Source organism: Leucoraja erinacea, chromosome 5 (genome assembly GCF_028641065.1).
Source record: "Leucoraja erinacea ecotype New England chromosome 5, Leri_hhj_1, whole genome shotgun sequence".
Lineage (NCBI taxonomy): Eukaryota > Metazoa > Chordata > Chondrichthyes > Rajiformes > Rajidae > Leucoraja > Leucoraja erinaceus.
In genome coordinates, this window is record NC_073381.1 from 81,435,076 (window position 1) to 81,453,842 (window position 18,767).

At 42.0% G+C, this 18,767-nt stretch overlaps 1 protein-coding gene across 2 annotated transcripts in view; it reads right to left on the reverse strand.

Moving 5' to 3' along the window:
- Positions 1–18,767, reverse strand: part of bckdhb (branched chain keto acid dehydrogenase E1 subunit beta) — a 173,626-nt gene that overhangs the window by 145,207 nt on the left and 9,652 nt on the right. For both annotated transcript variants that reach the window (XM_055636077.1, XM_055636076.1), the window contains exons 3-4: positions 10,003–10,071; positions 3,730–3,863 (exon numbers count right to left, since the gene is read on the reverse strand). In XM_055636077.1, coding sequence (XP_055492052.1) covers positions 3,730–3,863; positions 10,003–10,071 — 203 coding nt within the window. The remainder of the gene's footprint in view (positions 1–3,729; positions 3,864–10,002; positions 10,072–18,767) is intronic.

Genomic DNA, 18,767 nt, shown 5'->3' on the forward strand with positions numbered 1-18,767 from the left:
GACTGAGCTATCGTGAGCTGAAAGGAAAAGGGGAATAACTTCTGAAATACATCAAGGTAAACATCCTTGAGCAGTTTGTTCTGAACCCAACTAGGGAAATCAGATGGCAGACAAAAATGCTGGAGCAACTCAGCGGGTGAGGCAGCATCTATGGAGCGAAGGAAATAGGCAACGTTTCGGGCCGAAACTCTTCAGGAAATAGGATTTTTTTTAAAAACTCTGCAGCTCTGGTCACCATGCCGTAGGATGGATACGATTAAGCTTGAGAGAGTGCAGCTTGAAAGATCCACAAGGATGCTGCCAGGGCTGGGGAATTTGGTTTAAATGGAGAGACTGAATAGACTGGGACTGTCTTCCCTTGAGTAAAGAGAGTGAGGTGTGACCTTATAGAGGTTTACAAAATCATGAGTAAGGTGCATGTCCACAATCTTTTACCTAGGGTAGGAGACTTTCAAAATAGAGGGCATGGATTTAAGGTGCGAGGAAATAGATTTAAAAGGGACCTGAGGGACTGGTTTCTCGCAGATGGGTAGATGAAACAAACTGCTAGAGCAGGTGATAGAGGCAGGTTTCATTATAACATTTTTTTAAACATTCAACAGGTATATGGATAGAAAATGTTTAGAGAAGGGTCAAATGCAGGTAAATGGGACTAACTAAGCCAAACATCTTGGTCAGGTGTACAAGTTGGGCCGATGTGCCTGTCTCCATGTTGTACCATGTCTTCACTCTGTGTGCATGCGCATGCATGTTTAGTTTAGTATCACATGTACCAAGGTATAATTAAAAGCTTTTGATGCATGTGAACAAGTCAGCAGAAAGTCTATACTAGATTACAATCGAGCCGTCCACAGTATACAGATACACGCCTGTGGAGGAATGATGGCCTTAATACCTCTGTCACCGATTAACTTTCAACTAACAAAGAAGTCATTGAAAAATGATTGCAATTTATTATCTCTAATAGTCAGGTCTTTTAGTTAAGAACCTTTCATCAGAACTGAAAGAAAAAATAAATCAAACATTTTAAGATGCAGAGGAAAAGAGAGCTGAAGAGGCATGACTGGGCTCCACAAGAGAGCAGCAGTGCTGGTGCTATCAAATAGAGAAATTAGAAAGGCTCCTCCAGGCTGGCAATAACATGCCTTTAACACTGTATGTTTTCTAACTTTCATCCCATTGACCCAATCTGCCCAAGGCATTCTTCTTCACAGGCTCAAATTTCTTTACACCACATGTCCACAGACTGGTCAGCTCTAGGCTGTTTGCCTAAAGGCTACATAGCCTCCACAGGGATCTTTTTTGATGACAGTTCAAACTAGTCAACTTAGTATTTACAGTGCAAACACATCACCGTACTAGTCTATTATTTGGAGGAACTTTCTCACATTAGATTATTTCAATTTAATGACTAACAACTTTGTACAATTCAAATGCTATTCTTCTCCCTCTCCTGCCATCACATTTGGAATGATCTGGCAGATTTCAGACAGAAATGGTGAGATCACAGCAAAGAACCCAAATCAAAAACAGCAGAAATTGCCATAATTACATCCTGTGGTTCCACAAGATGCTAGGAATTCCACTTTGGCAAATTCAAATAAATTCAAGTGATCATTTCACTGGGTTTAAGAAAATAAATAACACTGGCATGAGGATAACAAATACAACAGTTGTAACATACAGACACTAGAAACTGCAGATGCTGGAATCTTGAGCAAAAGAAAAAATGCTGGTGGAACTCAGCAGGGCAGGCAGCATCTGTTGAGGGAATAGACTGGTGACATTTTGGGTCGGGTCTCTTCTTCAGACTGAATGGAGCCGGGGGAAGAAAGCTGGAATGGAGAGTAAAGGGTGATGGCAGAAGGATGGAGACAGGGATGAAGGCAGACTATATACTGACGGGTACTGCAATCCCACTGACTCCCACAGTTACCTTGACTACACCTCCTCCCACCTGCCTCTTGCAAAGACAATACCCTTTCATCTTCATTTTTATGTCTCTGCTGCAACTTCTCCCAATATGTGGCTTTCCACTCAAAATGATTTTCTTGAGCAAGTTATTCCTTCAGTAAATGGGATTTCCTCACTACTACCTTCAATCAATCAATGCCTCATACATGCTGAAAATTGTAAGAAATTCTTACATTTTAGAACAATCATCTGTTCAAAGCACCTGACAAGCAAATTAATGTATTTAATTAGTTAATTTAACAGGGCAGTTCATTGAATACATTCAATTATTTTCCAAACTAAATTCCCTCAAACCAAGTCTCAAAGCATAATCTTAAATATGTTTTGAGACTCGGTTGGTGAGAAAAACCTTCCACTGGTATTGCTCATCAAAACCATATTTTTTAATTTAAACATCAGTACCTAGTAACAAACTAAATAACTAATATTTAGAAATAGGCTATCACATGGCTATAGTTAAAAGAGAAAGAAGTGTTATGCTTTCAAATGGGTTTCTCTAAGCATGCTTTATTAGAGACTGCCTGCACTAATCGATAACAGTATTATCCCATCAACTGACACCTTTGCACTGCAACTAAATATTGGAATATATTAAAACAATTTGAAAACAATGTAATCTCTGACATCAGTTTTGCTTTGAAACAAATATTTTAACCTATTTTCTTTTCTAAGTTACCATACTTTGGAGAGTGGGCTATTACATGCAAATTACTATTGCATTAAAACAAGCATGCAGAACAAAAGCATCATTTTATTTTATTCTACGTGTCAAAATTGTTTCATGAAATTGACTCAAATCAAAAAAGGCCCCATCCTGCATGCAATTCTTTTCACGCTTCTTTTCACAGCCCAGGAACAGGCCCTTGGCCCCACAATGCCTGTCCTCTACATGCTACCTAAATAAATTAATCCTTTCTGCCCTACACATGATCCATATTCCTCCATTCCCTGCATATCTACGTGCCTATCTGGAAGACTCTTAAGTACTATTTAATGCCTGCCCCAATTACGCAACCTTTTCGGCTACTGCCGACACCCATCATAGATCACCAAAAATATTTCTACATGTTGAAAATTCAGTGGCGATCAGAAAGACTCTACGACTCTTTGGGTGACTAGGAGACCTCTCACGACCATACAGGTGACCCCAGGCAAAATGTCGCAGGTATCGCGGGGTGTCACCAGGCGGCATGTCGCCAGGGGGTCGCCTGTATGGTCATGAGAGGTCGCCAGGGGTCGCCTGTGTGGTCATGAGAGATCGGCAGGAGTCACCTGTATGGTCGTGAGCGGTCTCCTAGTCTCCCAAAGAGTTGTAGCGTCTTTCTGGTCGCCGCTGAATTTTCAACATGTTGAAAATTTTCGGCGACCTATGACGGGTGCCGGCAGTCTTCGAAAAGGTCATGTAAGTTGGACAAGCCCTTTGTGTATCTACTTCCACCACCATCCCTGGCAATGCATTCCAGGCATCCACCACTCTTGTGAGACTCAGCCTGAGGAAGGGTCTCGACCCAAAACTTGATCTATTCCTTTTCTCCAGAGATGCTGCCTGACCCGCTGAGTTACTCCAGCATTTTGTGTCTATCTTCAGTGTAAATCAGCATCTGCAGCTCCTTCTTACACTCTTGTCCAACCTGTGTCATTTCTGTCGTGATTTTTTAAAATGCGCATTCACAAATGAGTTTTGAAATATTGTATGTTGAAACAGAATAAAAAAATTAGTAAAGCTATGGGAATTCTAGTAACAGCATTACATACCTGATCAAAGGCTGGAAAGATGTAGTCTGCAAACTGTATTTCTGCAATCGCTTTAGCTCCTGTAACTGCTATCCCAATTCCAAATCCCACGATACCTTGCTCACAGAGAGGGGTATTAAATACTCGTTCCTTTCCTAAGACAAAGCAATATTGTATGATTGCACATGATGAATAACTACAAAGTATTATCAAAAATACCCACGGGTTCAATTGATGTTTAACCAAACCACAATAGCAATTAATATTACATCCATTTTTCAGTTGTTTCTGTCTTGGTTTTTCTCTCCATGCTCTTAAAGACCTCTCAATATTGATGTAAACCAAGTTACACAATTGCTCCCATTATTTAGCGAATAAATAATGTCAGCTTATCGAGGAAGGCAGCACTGTCATACACAAATGTATTTACAAGAGTCGGGAGTGTTTAATTGGCAAATGTACTGAAACAGAACAATAAAATTCTTACTTGCAGCCCTTATCAGGTCATAGAGACATACAGTAATGCAATGTGAAAACAGGCCCTTGTGCCCAACATGTCCCAGCTACACTAGTCCCACCTGCCTGCGTTTGGTCCATATCACTCCAAACCTGTCCTATCCATGTACCCGTTTGTTTCTTAAACTTTGGGACAGTCCCAGACTCAACTACCTCCTCAGGCAGCTTGTTCCATGCACCCACCACCCTTTGTGTAAAATAGTTACCCCTCCAATTCCTAATAAATCTTATCTCCTTCACTTTAAACCAATGTCCTCTGGTCCTCGATTCATCTACTCTGGGCAAGAGACTGTGCATCTACCCGATTTATTCCTCTCATGATTTTACACACCTCTATAAGATCAATAATATAAAAACAGTCTATAAAAACAGTACTCAATAAATAAATAAATAATAATATACCAAAAAAGTATTAAAAAAAAATTAAAAACAATATGAATATAAAACAAAACAAAAGCCCTGCATTTAAGGGTAGCTTGCTTCCTTGTTTCTTTCCTAAGGCAGGGTGACCAAAACTGAACTCAATACTTCAACTGTGGCCTCACCAAGAGTCTTTTATTGTCATATGTCCCAAACAGAACAATGAAATTCTTACTTGCACCAGCGGCTTGGACAGCTGCAATATGACATCCCAACTACTATACTCGATACCCAGACTGATGAAGGTCAATGTGCCGAAAGCCTTCTTGACCACATTGTCTACCTGTGGTGCCACTATTTTATATCTACACTGTATTTTCATTCTTATTATCAGAGATTCAAACAGAAACCATACATCACTTCTTCTCGTATTGGTCATTAATAATATTAGAGCTAACATAAATGGGCAGCACTTAATTGTTCTCTAAATAAGTTACACACAATGTGCTGAAATTTAAGATTAGCATTGAATTTTACAATTATCAGCATACTGGCGAAAAGTTGACTGGTGTTGAGAGGTTCATGGCAGATTGAACAAGCATCAGGAATACATTTCCTTGTGACCAAGTTAATGATTTGGTTTATAAAAGAGTCGTTGCAAAGTTTTGGCACATTCGGGTTGGCTTCGAAAATGTATTTTATTCTATTTTTCCATAATTATTTAATGAAATTTTAGGATAAATAAAAGCCCTCCTAACTTTATTGATGTAAACTCCAGCTTCATTGGTTAAAACCAGATTAACATTACAAAGTATATTATTTTTTTAATTAAATGGATTTTTCTTTTATTGGCCCGAAGTGTATCAAGAAAACCATTATGAGATGTGGTTTATGGTTTTGAAACATATTAAAATAGCAGTGTTTGCTTAGCTTTTATTTACATTCAGGGTGGTGTTTTATGAGAAGATTTATATTGAAAGAAAAATGCATACATCTATTCTGAAACTTATTATTTTATATATAGAGAATCACTTGTGTTGAAACAATAACCTTAATTTGCAGATGTACTTATACATCCACTTCACCAAGGAGGGAAATAATGTGAAACATTAAACATTGAGGAAATTCATGTACTGAATTTTAGCATTAATGCATTTATTCTTTCGTCAAATAGTGTTAGTGCAGTTGTACTGTCTAAACGAGATCAATGTTGTTGAAAGAACATGAATTTTGCATTTTTATTGAGAAAAGAGCTGATGGCTTGGCAAGTAATTCTTCATTTTTTAAAAAACAGCATCAGTAACTAGGGACTGAGCAGCAGAACTGAATAAACTCTGAAACTGATTGTCACCTTGTCGTGGTGGAGAAGCTTGTGTGGACCTGAGATCCTGAGAGCGATGCCGTCTGGAGCCGTGCTCCTGGTAGAGCCACCCATGGCGGTAAGGTCGAGGAGGAGGTCTCTGACAAAGAGCCATCCAACCAAGACCTCAACGGTGGAACAGGCGGAGGACGATGGCTGACCTTAGTGGAGCGTCACAACGGCTAGGAAGGCGGATGAAGGCTGCAGCAAAAAAGGGTTTCCGGTCGTCTTGGACTCCATGCCACTGGATCCTGACCCAGATCTGTCAAGGACCGTGGGGTGGCTGTCTGTGCACCAGTCTCCCCACGTTAAACAAAGTCACGTCATATAGGGAATAGCACCCTGGAGACACCCATGGTCAGCCATGACCGAAGGGTGCCTTTATTGAGAAACATGGACGAGGCAATGTTGTGTTATTTTAAATGAAGCTGCAAGAACATGACAGCTGGAGCATACCTAAATTTTGTAATTTTTTTAATTTGATCATTTATTTTACGGTTTAACCTGAAAGGTTTAGCGATATGAAAAGAACTGATGGCTTGGCGAGGAATTCTTCACTTTAAAAAAATGTCATCAGTAATTAGGGACTGAGCAGCAGAACTCTGAATAAATACTGGTCTGCAAGCACATGGCTTTATTTAGCGCACGGTTAGAGGAAGAGCTGCAATTCCAACAAAAGCAACTGAAGATGCTACAAATGCTTGCCTGTTACGCAGCATCTGTGGAGAGCGAGTGTATGTTTCAGTTCTTACAGCTCACATGATATTGACATGAAACGTTAAATCCCATTCCTTTCATAGCCGTTCATTGATTTGTTGAATACTTGCACCAATTTATGCTTTTATTTGAAATTTCCTTTTGCGGCACTAACAGTATCATAAACATTTCTAGGTTTAAAACATTCTTTTAAATGCTCTTGCATTACACAAAAGGTGAACGATTGGTTAGAAAGGGTGTCAGGCATTATAGGGAGAAAGGCAGAAGAATGGGGTTAAGAGAGAAAGGCTTCTTTCTCGGCCCCAGTGCCCTGCAGCCTCCCCACCAGGCACCTGGCGGCCGCGGGGGATCGGGCAGCCGGCAGCCGTCGCCACTCCTTGTTCATGGCAAGCGCTGGAGTGCCCCTCCCTCCCGGAGTGTCCCGTCCTGCCTTGCAAGTGTATTGTGATGTCCCTCGAGAGTCGGGCACCGGACTGCAAGCGCTGGGGTGGCCCCTCCCTCCCGGAGTGTCCCGTCCTGTCTTGCGAGTGCATTGGGACGTCAGTCGGATTTTTGTTTCTCAAAATGGGTGTGTTTGGCCTGTTTTTAAAATTTCAAAGATCCAACAGTGCCGAAATGTTGGTGGAAATGCGATGGGAAGATGTTTATCGCCTCCAGGGGAAACTGTAATCAGAAAAATAGCATGACACGATTCCTCTTGGAGAAGCCATACGTTTTTGGGTTTAATTCACCCATGAACATTTCCACAAATTACCATCCACACACTTCAGTTTAACCACGAGCCTTTCGTGGGAATTTTTTTCTAATCTTTTTTTTAAAATGATGCTCTCAAAGTCTATTTGGATATCATGCTCCAAAAAGTACAAGAAGATTGATCATACGTTTTCTTTCTGAATCGATACTGAGTGTTGTTTGCTCCATTAATTCAAGCAGTTGATGAACAATCTTAAAACCTAAATACAAAGTTCTGGAGGAACTCAGTGGGTTAAGGGCCTGTCCCACTGTACAAGGTATTTCAAGAGTTCTCCCGAGTTCTCCCCTGATCCGAGCTTGTGTAATGTATGCAGCGGGTGCGTAGGGGCTCGTACGAGTAAAAAGTAAAACATTTTTTCATCACGAGTATTTTTTTGCTCATGGACATTTTTCACGGTGTTGAAAAAACGTCACGAGCTTACTGGATTTCCTGAGTACCTACCGTTACTCGTACGAGCCGCTATGTGACATCCATGAGCTCCTACATACCCGATACGTACATTACACGAGCTCGAATCAGTGGAGAACTCGGGAATTACCTCGTACAGTGGGACAGGCCCTTTAGGCAACAACTGTAGAGGAAAGGGACAGGCGAAACTTCAGGTTAGGACCCAATGGAAAAGCTTACTTGGTACATTATTTTGCAAGCAGATAGGAAATTTCTCACGTTTGCTTTTTCACCCTTACCTGCATATTAACCTATTTAATAAGGACATAAGAACAATGGGGCAGAAGTAGGCAACCTGGCCCCTCCATTCAACATGATCATGGCTGAGCTGTTCCAGATCCAAAAATTCTAGATTCAATTCGGAAGAAGGGTGTCGACTTGAAATGTCACCTATCTATGTTCTCCAGAGATGCAGCCTGAGGTGCCGAGTTGCTCCAAAGCTATATGTTACACTTGCAGCTTTACTCCTTTTCTGTGCCAGCGTTCAATTCCTGCTCTTTCAAAAACTTATCTCAATCAACCCTGCAACACCTCCTTAGCATCTGTTTCCTCAAGATCACCACCCTCACTTTTATAAACTCCAAAAAAACAAGTCAATCTACTTTTTTATCCAAGAGATTAGTCAAATTAATCACCTCTGTACTGCCTCCGATGCTGGAATCTCCTTTTTAAATCAATATACCACAATACGGTTTAACACAGTCATTATCATTCAGATATGTTAAACCTTTACTCGGCTTTCCTGTTTGCTCAGTTTCAACTTCCATGCCGGCTCATTAGAACATTTAGTTGGAGACAAAAATGTCAATGCATAAAGGCCAGATGGCAGCACAAACCGGCATGGTGTTCTAGGCACATTGAGGTCAAGCTGCGGTCAAGTCATGGCTCATGGCCCATTCACTTCACGGGACAATTCTCGGATTCATTGGGTCAGCTTAGCTAACCTTCTGTATCATAACTGGTCAGAACAGGAGGCCAAAGATTGCACTGGGCAGTGGGCCAGTCCTTGGACAATGCAGCTCCATTTATTCCTATGCTCGGCGAAGCACTGTGGTGCAGTTGCAGCCTTACAGTGCCAGAGATCTGGGTTCAATCCTGACTACGGGTGCTATCTGAATGGAGTTTGTACATTTTCCCCATGACCCCTGCGTTGGATTTCTCCGGGTGCACCGGTTTCCTCCCACATTCCAAAGATGTACGGATTTGTAAGCTAATTGGCTTGATAAAATTGAAAATTGTCTCTAGTGTGTAGAATAGGGTTAGCGGCAAGGATTGCTGATCGGCACGGATTTGGTGGGCCGAAGGACCTGTTTCCGTGCTGTATCTCTAAACTAAATTAAAGTAAGCCTCACAAATCTAATCTTTTTTCACTTAGGTTAGAATGGGTGTAGCCTTTCCAGGCCTTTTCGTTATGGGCGTTGATTTTAATTGGATTCCTGAAGCAAATTTCAGAGCATTAATGCCATTTAAAAGTAGTTAAAAATCGCGGTTCAATCCTCACGCTGGCTTTGGTTTTCATGGGTGTTTCGAGCATAAAATATAATGGAGAGAGACTACCATCTAGTGGCCACAATGAGTGCTTTAAGACTGTGGTGCATAATAGACAGCCACAAACCGCACACAACTTTGTATATATTGTGTATGCAAGCAAAGAATCTCACTGTGACAATTCAGTATTCCTATTCCTTCCTATTCCTACCCATGCAACATTTCCCTTTGGCTGGCCTTAGGAGAGTGAATGAGAAGTGGAGCAACAAAATCGATTTAAATGAAAATATACCAAGGGATTGTTTGAAGAGTACATCTTGGCAGCATTTGATACTTTTTCTCCAAAGCCCTCCATGTTGAACAGCCACTGCTTCCTGCTGGGAGGTAAAAGCACTCATGTTTTTCATAGGTACCCTTTGTCCCACGTGATTTGGAACAGGAAGTATCAGAGCAATTCAATACAAAATCCTTGATTTTCTTTGAAACTAAGAGAGTTAAGTCCACATTAAGAAAATCATCAAGCTTCATTTTGATTTTCTTTTAAACTAAGACCCAAGGTCTCTGGCATTGTCACGCAGCACCTCTATCGCTGCACCATTAATTTATGTAACATGCTCTTGGAAGTTAATTAAATAGAAAGTACATCGCTTACCATATTTGTCCCGCAGTCCAACAGTACACCGGAAAACCCCTCCAAAGGCAACATCCTCTCCAAAAATCACTGTGAGAGAAATAAAAACTTCATAAAGTTGCAATGTTCAACATATTAAGAAACACACTTAAAAAAGATTAAAATATAAGCAAAATTGCAAATACTGGAAACCTGAAAAAAAACAAAGCAACATCTCACTGCTTCCATCCAGTTTTAAGTAAGTAGGTTTATTGGCCAAGTATTCACATACAAGGAATTTGCCTTGGTGCTCCGCCCACAAGTAACAACATGACATACAGTGACAGTTACGAATGACTCAAAAAACACTAAACAATAATAATAATAATAATAATAATAATAATAAAACATTAATGATAAAACACCATTGATCAAGCATGTGAACCAACAAAATACTAGATCAAAGGGAGGCTACAGATTTTTGGCTGTTGAGTAGAGCAACTACTCGTGAATAAAAACTGTTTTTATGTCAGGCTGTGGCAGCTTTGACAGTCCGGAGTAGCCTTCCAGAGGGAAGTGATTCAAAGAGTTTGTGGCCAGGGTGATGGGTCGGAGATGATCTCGCCCGCTCGCTTCCTGGCCCTTGCAGTGTACAGTTCATCAATGGAGGGAAGGTTGCAGCCAATAACCTTCTCTGCTGATCGGACGATTCGCTGCAGCCTCCAGGTGTCGTGCTTGGTGGCTGAGCCAAACCAGAACATGATGGAGAAGGTGAGAACAGACTCTACAAGGGCTGTGTAGAATTGGACTATCATTGCCTGTGGCAGATTGTGCTTCCTCAGCTGCCGCAGAAAGTACATCCTCTGTTGTGCCTTTTTGACTGTGGAGTCGATGGTAGCCCCCCCTACTTAAGGTCCTTGGAGATGATGGTTCCCAGGAACTTAAAAGACTCCACAGATGTGACTGTGGTGTTGTTGATGGTGAGTGGGATGAGGGGAGGGGGAGCTCTCCTAAAGTCTACAATCAGTTCCACTGTCTTAAGAGCATTGATCTCTAGGTTGTTGCGATGACACCAGGACGTTAGCTATGACACTTCCTGTCTGTAGGCAGATTCCTCCCCATCCTGGATCAGTCCAATCAGGGTTGTGTCGTCCGCAAACTTGAGAAGCTTGACAAGAGGTGTCTGTGGAGGTGCAGTCGTTGGTGTAGAGAGTAGAGGAGAGGGCCCATTTTATGACCCATTTCAAATGAATGGGGCTTTGACATGTATGAACCATATCTGATCTTTCAGCTCAATATTTAAGAAGGAACTGCAGATGCTAGAAAAATTGAAAGTAGACAAAAAATGCTGGAGAAACTCAGCGGGTGAGGCAGCATCTATGGATAAAAGGAGTAGGCAACGTTTCGGGTCCAGACCCTTCTTCAGATTTATGTCGGGGGGGCGGGAAAAAGAAAGGCAGAGGCGGATGTAGTGACCGATTTTCATATCGTTCAAGGAATCTTTCCTCTAGCCACTATGATTGAAAACAGGGGTTATGGGGATAATTGAAACGCATTCACGAGATCTCCACGAGACATTCAATGCCGTCGAAAGATAAATCTTTCAAAACTCAGTCTCTTAATTAATAGTTTCTTTATTGCTGTTGTAAAAACAGTAAGATATTCATCCAAACTTCGTCTTGTTTAAGTACATTTTGATCTTATCCGTAATCAAACTCGTGCAGGATCTAAAGCTGTGACCTCCCTCCCATGCTTCTTCAAACTAAACTAAAACTACTAGGACATCTGCGCGAGAATCCCAGTCGCAAACATGCCTCCGACGACGTATAAATCCCACCCACATAATTACAGGCAAATAAAATTTAAAGGTAACTGGTTATAATTATAACATACCGAGTTAAGCTAAATGGCTACCACAGCGGAGACGGTAGGCTATGTGGGAGAGCTGGGAAGGGGGAGGGGAAGGAGGGAGAAAGGAAGGACTACCCAAAATTAGAGAACTCAATGTTCATACCGCTGGAGAGTAAATCTTTCTGACCTGGGCCTCCTCCATTGCCAGAGTGAGGCCCAGCGCGAATTGGAGGGAAAATCCTCATATTTTGCTTGGGTAGTTTACACCCCAGCGGTATGAACATTGACTTCTCTCATTTCAGATAGTCCTTGCTTTCTCCCTCCTTCCCTACCCCTTCCCAGCTCTCCCACATTGCCTACTGTCTCCACTTCCGTTCTTTTTCCCGCCCCCCCCACGACATCAGTCTGAAGAAGGGTCTCGACCCGAAACATCACCTACTCCTTTTCTCCATTGACGCTGCCTGACCCGCTGAGTTTCTCCAGCATTTTTTGTCTACTTTCAGCTCAATATGATCATTACCTACCCCTGAGTGGATCAGTACTCCCGTGGATTGAGGACAGAAATCCTAATGTGCTAAAGTACAGTCGCTCGCCACTACTTTACACTAGTTTATATGAACTGCTGGCTAGCCATCTGCATTATCCAGACTATTAATTCCACTCCATCGGATCCCACTGAACATTTCTGGCTGATCACATAGTGGGAAATATTAAGTAGGGACGGCCACAATAAAGAAGAAAAGATTCACTGTAAACCTAATAAATGATACGATATAACTTTATTTATTAGTACTCTGTCCTTGATTCATAGCAAAACGGATTTGATTCATAGCAAAAGGATTTGAGTATAGGAGCAGGGAGGTTCTACTGCAGTTGTACAGGGTCTTAGTGAGACCACACCTGGAGTATTGCGTACAGTTTTGGTCTCCTAATCCGAGGAAAGACATTCTTGCCATAGAGGGAGTACAGAGAAGGTTCACCAGACTGATTCCTGGGATGTCAGGACTTTCATATGAAGAAAGACTGGATAGACTTGGTTTGTACTCGCTAGAATTTAGAAGATTGAGGGGGGGGATCTTATAGAAACTTACAAAATTCTTAAGGGGTTGGGCAGGCTAGATGCAGGAAGATTGTTCCCGATGTTGGGGAAGTCCAGAACAAGGGGTCACAGTTTAAGGATAAGGGGGAAATCTTTTAGGATCGAGATGAGGAAAAACTTTTTTCACACAGAGTGGTGAATCTCTGCAATTCTCTGCCGCAGAAGGTAGTTGAGGCCAGTTCAGTGGCTATATTTAAGAGGGAGTTGGATGTGGCCCTTGTGGCTAAAGGGATCAGGGGGTATGGAGAGAAGGCAGGAACAGGATACCGAGTTGGATGATCAGCCATGATCATATTGAATGGCGGTGCAGGCTCGAAGGGCCGAATGGCCTACTCCTGCACCTATTTTCTATGTTTCTAGTGGATCGTAGCCAGTATCATGCAGACCCTGGTGATTTCAATGGGAAATAATCTTTAAGTGTGTATTTAAAGAAAGATTGTTTAGACGGTACATAAAAATGCTGGAGAAACTCAGCGGGTGAGGCAGCATCTATGGAGTGAAGGAATAGATGACGTTTCGGATCGAGACCCTCCTTCAGACTGATGTGGGGGGGGGCCGGTAAGAAGAAAGGAAGATACGGAGACAGTGGGCTGTGGGAGAGCTGGGAAAGGGAGGGAAGGAGGGAGAGGCTATATTTTATCATTTGAACCTTTTTGATAAGACTTCACTGACAAATTGCCATCATACAACAGGGGGTCCCACTTTTCAGAGATCAATGAAGATTTTATGGGATTGAGATATCCTTAAAAGTGTGTATTAATTCAATGTATCACAAGGGATGATATAAACAACATTCTGGCTTCATCCAATTCTATCACGGACTAACATAGTGGCACAGCTGGTAGAGCTGCTGCCTCACAGCACTGAAAAGCCGGATTCGATCCTGACCTCAGGTGCTGTCTCTGTGGAGTTTGCACGCTCTCCCTGTGAAACGTGGGTTTCCTCCACATGCTCCTATTCTCTCCCACATCCCAAAGATGTGCACGTTTGTAAGTTAATTGGCCTCTGTAAATGGTAATAGTATGGAGGAAGTGGCTGCGAAATTGGGATACATAGAACTAGAGTGAATGGGTTATCAATGAATAACCATCGATGGGCCCGGTGGGCAAAGGGCCTCGGTGGATCAAAGTATCTGTTTCCAAGCTGTACTGCTAAACTAAACTAACAGAAAATATATGAAGCACAATCATTCAGCCCTTTGTATCCAGGCCTATCAAAAATGAGATACAGAGTTTAAATCCTATCTTCCAATACCGAGTCATCATGTAGGTCACAGCTCGTTGAGTACAAGTACTTTTTAAATGTAATGACAATTTCTATCACAATGCCTTTTCAGGCAGCAAGATACAGTCCCAACCACTCTCTGGATCAAAACACATTTTACGTCCTCCCTCTAATTCTTCAACTAATTTCTCTGGCTATGTTGGTATTGCGGGATAAAAATTAAGAATAAAATAAATAATTGTATAATAAATTATTTATTTATGAATACAAATTTCAATGGAAATGTAACCAAATGTGGATAAGATGTTTGTAAAGCTCTAAAGAAAAATAATAATTTCACTAATTCATAGTGGTGCTGGAATTGCATCATGCTTGTCAGGTATACCAAGATACAGCAATAAAAATTTGTTTGTGTGCTATCCAGTCAAATCATACTATACATGAGTACAAACATACAGCAGGCAGTGCAAAAGGAAAAAAAAGTGCAGAAAGTAGTATTACACCATTATAGTGTTTCAGCCACAGAGAAAGTGCAGATTAAAAAAATCCAGGCCGCAATGAAGTAGGTGCGACATCAGGACGACCCATAGTTTATGAGAGAAAGGACTGCTCAGTCATCTGATAACAGTGGGGAAAAAGCTGTTCCAGAGTCTGAAGGTACATGCTTTCAAACTTTTGTATTTACTGCCCAATTGGAGAGGGGTGAAGAGTGAATGACTAAATGGTCCTTGATTATGTTAGCTGCAGTCTTGAGAAACCGTGAGGTGTAGATAGAGTCAATGGGAGATGAGAGGAATGTGGAGTGCTGGAGTAACTCAGCAGATCAGACAGCATGGATAGGTGACGTTGCAGTGCGAGACCCTTCTTCACTTAATGAACAAAATGCTCAAAAGGCATCCACATTTGCCTGGCTGATCAAGATCCTGCTGTGTCAAAGTTTGTTTCTTAAAAAGCAGATAGCAACAAAAACTGTTAAAGGTGAACCGTGGCAATCTTTAATTGATTCGTCAGATGGGAGTGGCGAGATTACAATGAGGATAAACGTTGCTCAGTGCTTCTCGTGCTCCCACTCTCAGAACAAAGGACAGTTAGCACAATTATACTTTTTTCTTATCAGTAAAACACTCCTACCAAGTCTGAATATGGCATGACTGAAAGATTCTGCAACCTTTCAGAATATAAGAAAAGCTGGGTCCAAATTGAGCTCATCTAATAACAAGTTATTACTTATCTCTGGATTTTTTTAAATCTTGGCTTCTTTATGGCCTTGAAAAGAAGCACATTATTACTGCAGGCTGCCATCTTAATGCCTTTAATGAAAAGACAACCTGTCCTCCATATTGTGTTCCATATAATTTACAAAGTCATTCAAACTTGGCACCGAGCCATTCTTTTGTTCTACTAGTCCATGCTTTTGTAGAAGAACTCCATTTTAGATTTGACTATTTATTTGACTATTTCATTCCCTCCTTTTTATCAAATGTGATAACATTCACAGTCCTCGGCAAGTACACACAATTATCACAAGTATTAAAGCAATGAATAGCTGAATGATAGAGCCATAATGTATCACAGTACCCCAAAGTCCACCAAACCAAAGGTATGGCTACGTTCAATAATATCCCAAAGCCAATCACACCAATGGTATGGCAACCAGTTCTCACTCTCTTCATTGACAACCATTCTGATGAAGTTTGTTTAGGGTCAATGGATCAGGTGCCACCTGTAGGCGGTGTAATCCTTTCAGCCGATATTTGGGTTGTGCCATAAAGTTTGCACCTGTCCGAGGGTGTTGCCAGTCTCTTCATAGACCGTTGCACAGGTGAGGTGCTCCCCACCCCCCCCCTCTCGTCCTGTGGTGGGGTTCATCACCTTGATCTAGACGCTAGTGTATCCGTGGGTTTGGACAGCTTCTCCTCCCAGTAGGCTTGGGTTGCCTGCTTTCACATCACCACGTAGAAGCGGCTGCTGGACTGGAAGCCAAAGACAACATAGATTGCATTCTGTGTTGATGTAGAAGGTGCCACTGAAGTTGATGGCGTTGAACTCCTCAAATCCGACAGCAAGGCCAGGGTCAGAGTTGGTGGTCTGTAGTAACTCCCTGCCCTTGTGGCGCACTACCCAGTTAGTAACGATCTGTATCGTCCCCTTTGGAACTTCTTCAGGTCTCACTGATGGCGCTGTTCTCGGGGCACACGTCATAGATATCTGGGATGTTGTCAAAGTCGTCCTTGTAGTTGTCTCCTCTGCTGTCACCATCGGTATCGATCTGGTCAGGGTTGGGAATAAAACGGCAATTGTCCTTCTCATCAGAAATGCCATCATTGCCATCCTCATCAATGTCCTGATTGTCATCACACTGATTACCCACCAGGTCTGAGTCATTGTCTTCCTGGATAGGGTTATGCATAATCTCTTTCAAGACGTCCATCTGTTTCAAAATGTTCAGCTTCTCTCTCTCTAGATGCCTTGGTCATACAATAGAGCTCAAAATGCTTCAAGATTATTGATCAAATCTGGTTTGTCTTTCCGAAGTTGTGACCAAAGGCTTTGCACTTCCCCCTGATCTGTAAAGATGTTCTTTCTTCTATATGGATCAGCTTTACATGACGCTGCAGGTAGCGATCAATCAGAAACACCTTGTTACCTCCTGGGTGGGGGCAAGGTCTTTCACGCACCTCTTCATGCTGCTCTTTTATGTGTTTCTTAAGACCGTCAACTCCTCTGCAAACAGCACAACACGTGCCTTATATTGACATCGATACACGGTGGGGAAATCTTCCCTTTCCAAGTTTGACTTTGGTTTCGGGCACGTTTTTGTCCAGATTGTTTCTTCACATCCTTAATGTTGCACTTCTTAACTGGCAACTTACTCTTCTTCTTCCAATATGGTTGAAAAGACTCATCTGAAGAGCCATTCATAACTTTTGTTTCTCTGTCATCTTCACTTGATAAATACCTTTCAGAAAGATCACTGGACTCCAATCCATCCACAACATTATTTCTTATAGAACAAGATGCTTCATTGCAGTTAACTTTTTTTTTCACGTTTAATGGTTGAGTTGCATCTTGTACCTGAACTTTTTCCCTAGACCACTCTGTATATTCAGGATCATATCCTTCTTCAATGGGGATTCCCATGTTGTCCACATCCACCGGCCGCAAAGTGGCTCAACCGTATGTATAAGGCTGAAAGTCTGCCAACACTGGGACACGTTGATGCTTCACAACATTATCACCCTCACCATTTTCAGTCACTGTTCCATTCCGAGGTGAAAGGGTTATTGACCCATCCAGAACTTCCTCCATTGAGTCCTTATTTCTACTGGATGGGCACTGTCCCTCATTCAAAACAACGGTGCGACTTGAATGCATGTCCAGGGTGTAACTGTGACCCTCTGTTATCACAGTTCTGAACAGTCCTTCCAATTGCTAGTATTCTGCTTGATGCACCTCTACCCCATTGCAGACATGGGACTTTGTCTCTGAAACTGGTGCGCTATAATGCTCAGAACTATGTTCTCCACACTAACCTTTTCTTTGTTCTACCTATTTTAGGTGAGCCTGGCTGGATTACACTTATTCCTGTTAATCCTTTCTCACACTGAAAAAGGGTGCAAGATTCTTTAGACGCACAATTTAGCTGTTGAATAACTATTAACTGGGTTCCTACTTAATTAATGTTTCCAAACTTAGCTGACGATTCAATTTCAACAGGTTTGTTTTTATCTGTATTCTGGGTTAAAGGATGAACCATGGACGTATAAACATTCAAATTGTGAGCCTTCTCGAACAGCTTCTCACGTTGGTCACAAGCAAATTCAAGTTCAGCTTCTGTCTTGTGCTTGGTCATATGGTATTTCAAGGATGCTCTTTGCCTGCACTGGTAACGACAAGCGTCACATTGCAAAGGTTTTGCTCCAGTATAGCGCATTTGGTGAACTGACAGGTGTTTTTCTGCTGTTTGAAAGTCTGTCCACATTCATCACAAATGTAGTTTCTTTTCGCAAATGTAGTCGTTCTTTCTCCCAAGTTGTCCATCAGCGTGTGAAACCAGTATTCATCTTCCTTCCCCATCAATGCCAACTGGCTGTCTGATCCATCCCAACTCAGCTCCTCACTTTGAACCAGGCTGGGATTTACCTCAATTCAGTTCTGTAACTGAGTTGCACTCCAAAATCAAGGCTTTTCACCTCCACAACCCGATTGCTTCAGCTGCTGTGTGTTGGAAGCAAGATGGTCATTTTCAGACTGGGCGTTGGTGAGCACATTTCTCATCTGTTTCAGCTCGGTCTGTAGCTCCGGGATATGCTGCCACCTTTTTCTGGTTACTTCAAGAACCTGTGGTATTGGATCCATCTTGGTCAGTGTTATAAACATAAGGACAGTTGTCAGCCTTATACAGGACGTCTTGGTGCAGCCCAAGTCCAGCTCATCTGGGCCAACCTCAGGATAAAAAGTAGGATCAATAGCCCCATTGTCTTGGTTCTCCTCCATTTACAGTATCAGATGTCTCCAACGGGAGTAATCTTCAATCTTTACGGTGGTTGGTGTCGTAGTTGCACCTGGTACAGTCCCCTCCAACATAGTCCCAATTTTGTCCGATCCCAGTAGTATGGACTGTGTCTGTGTC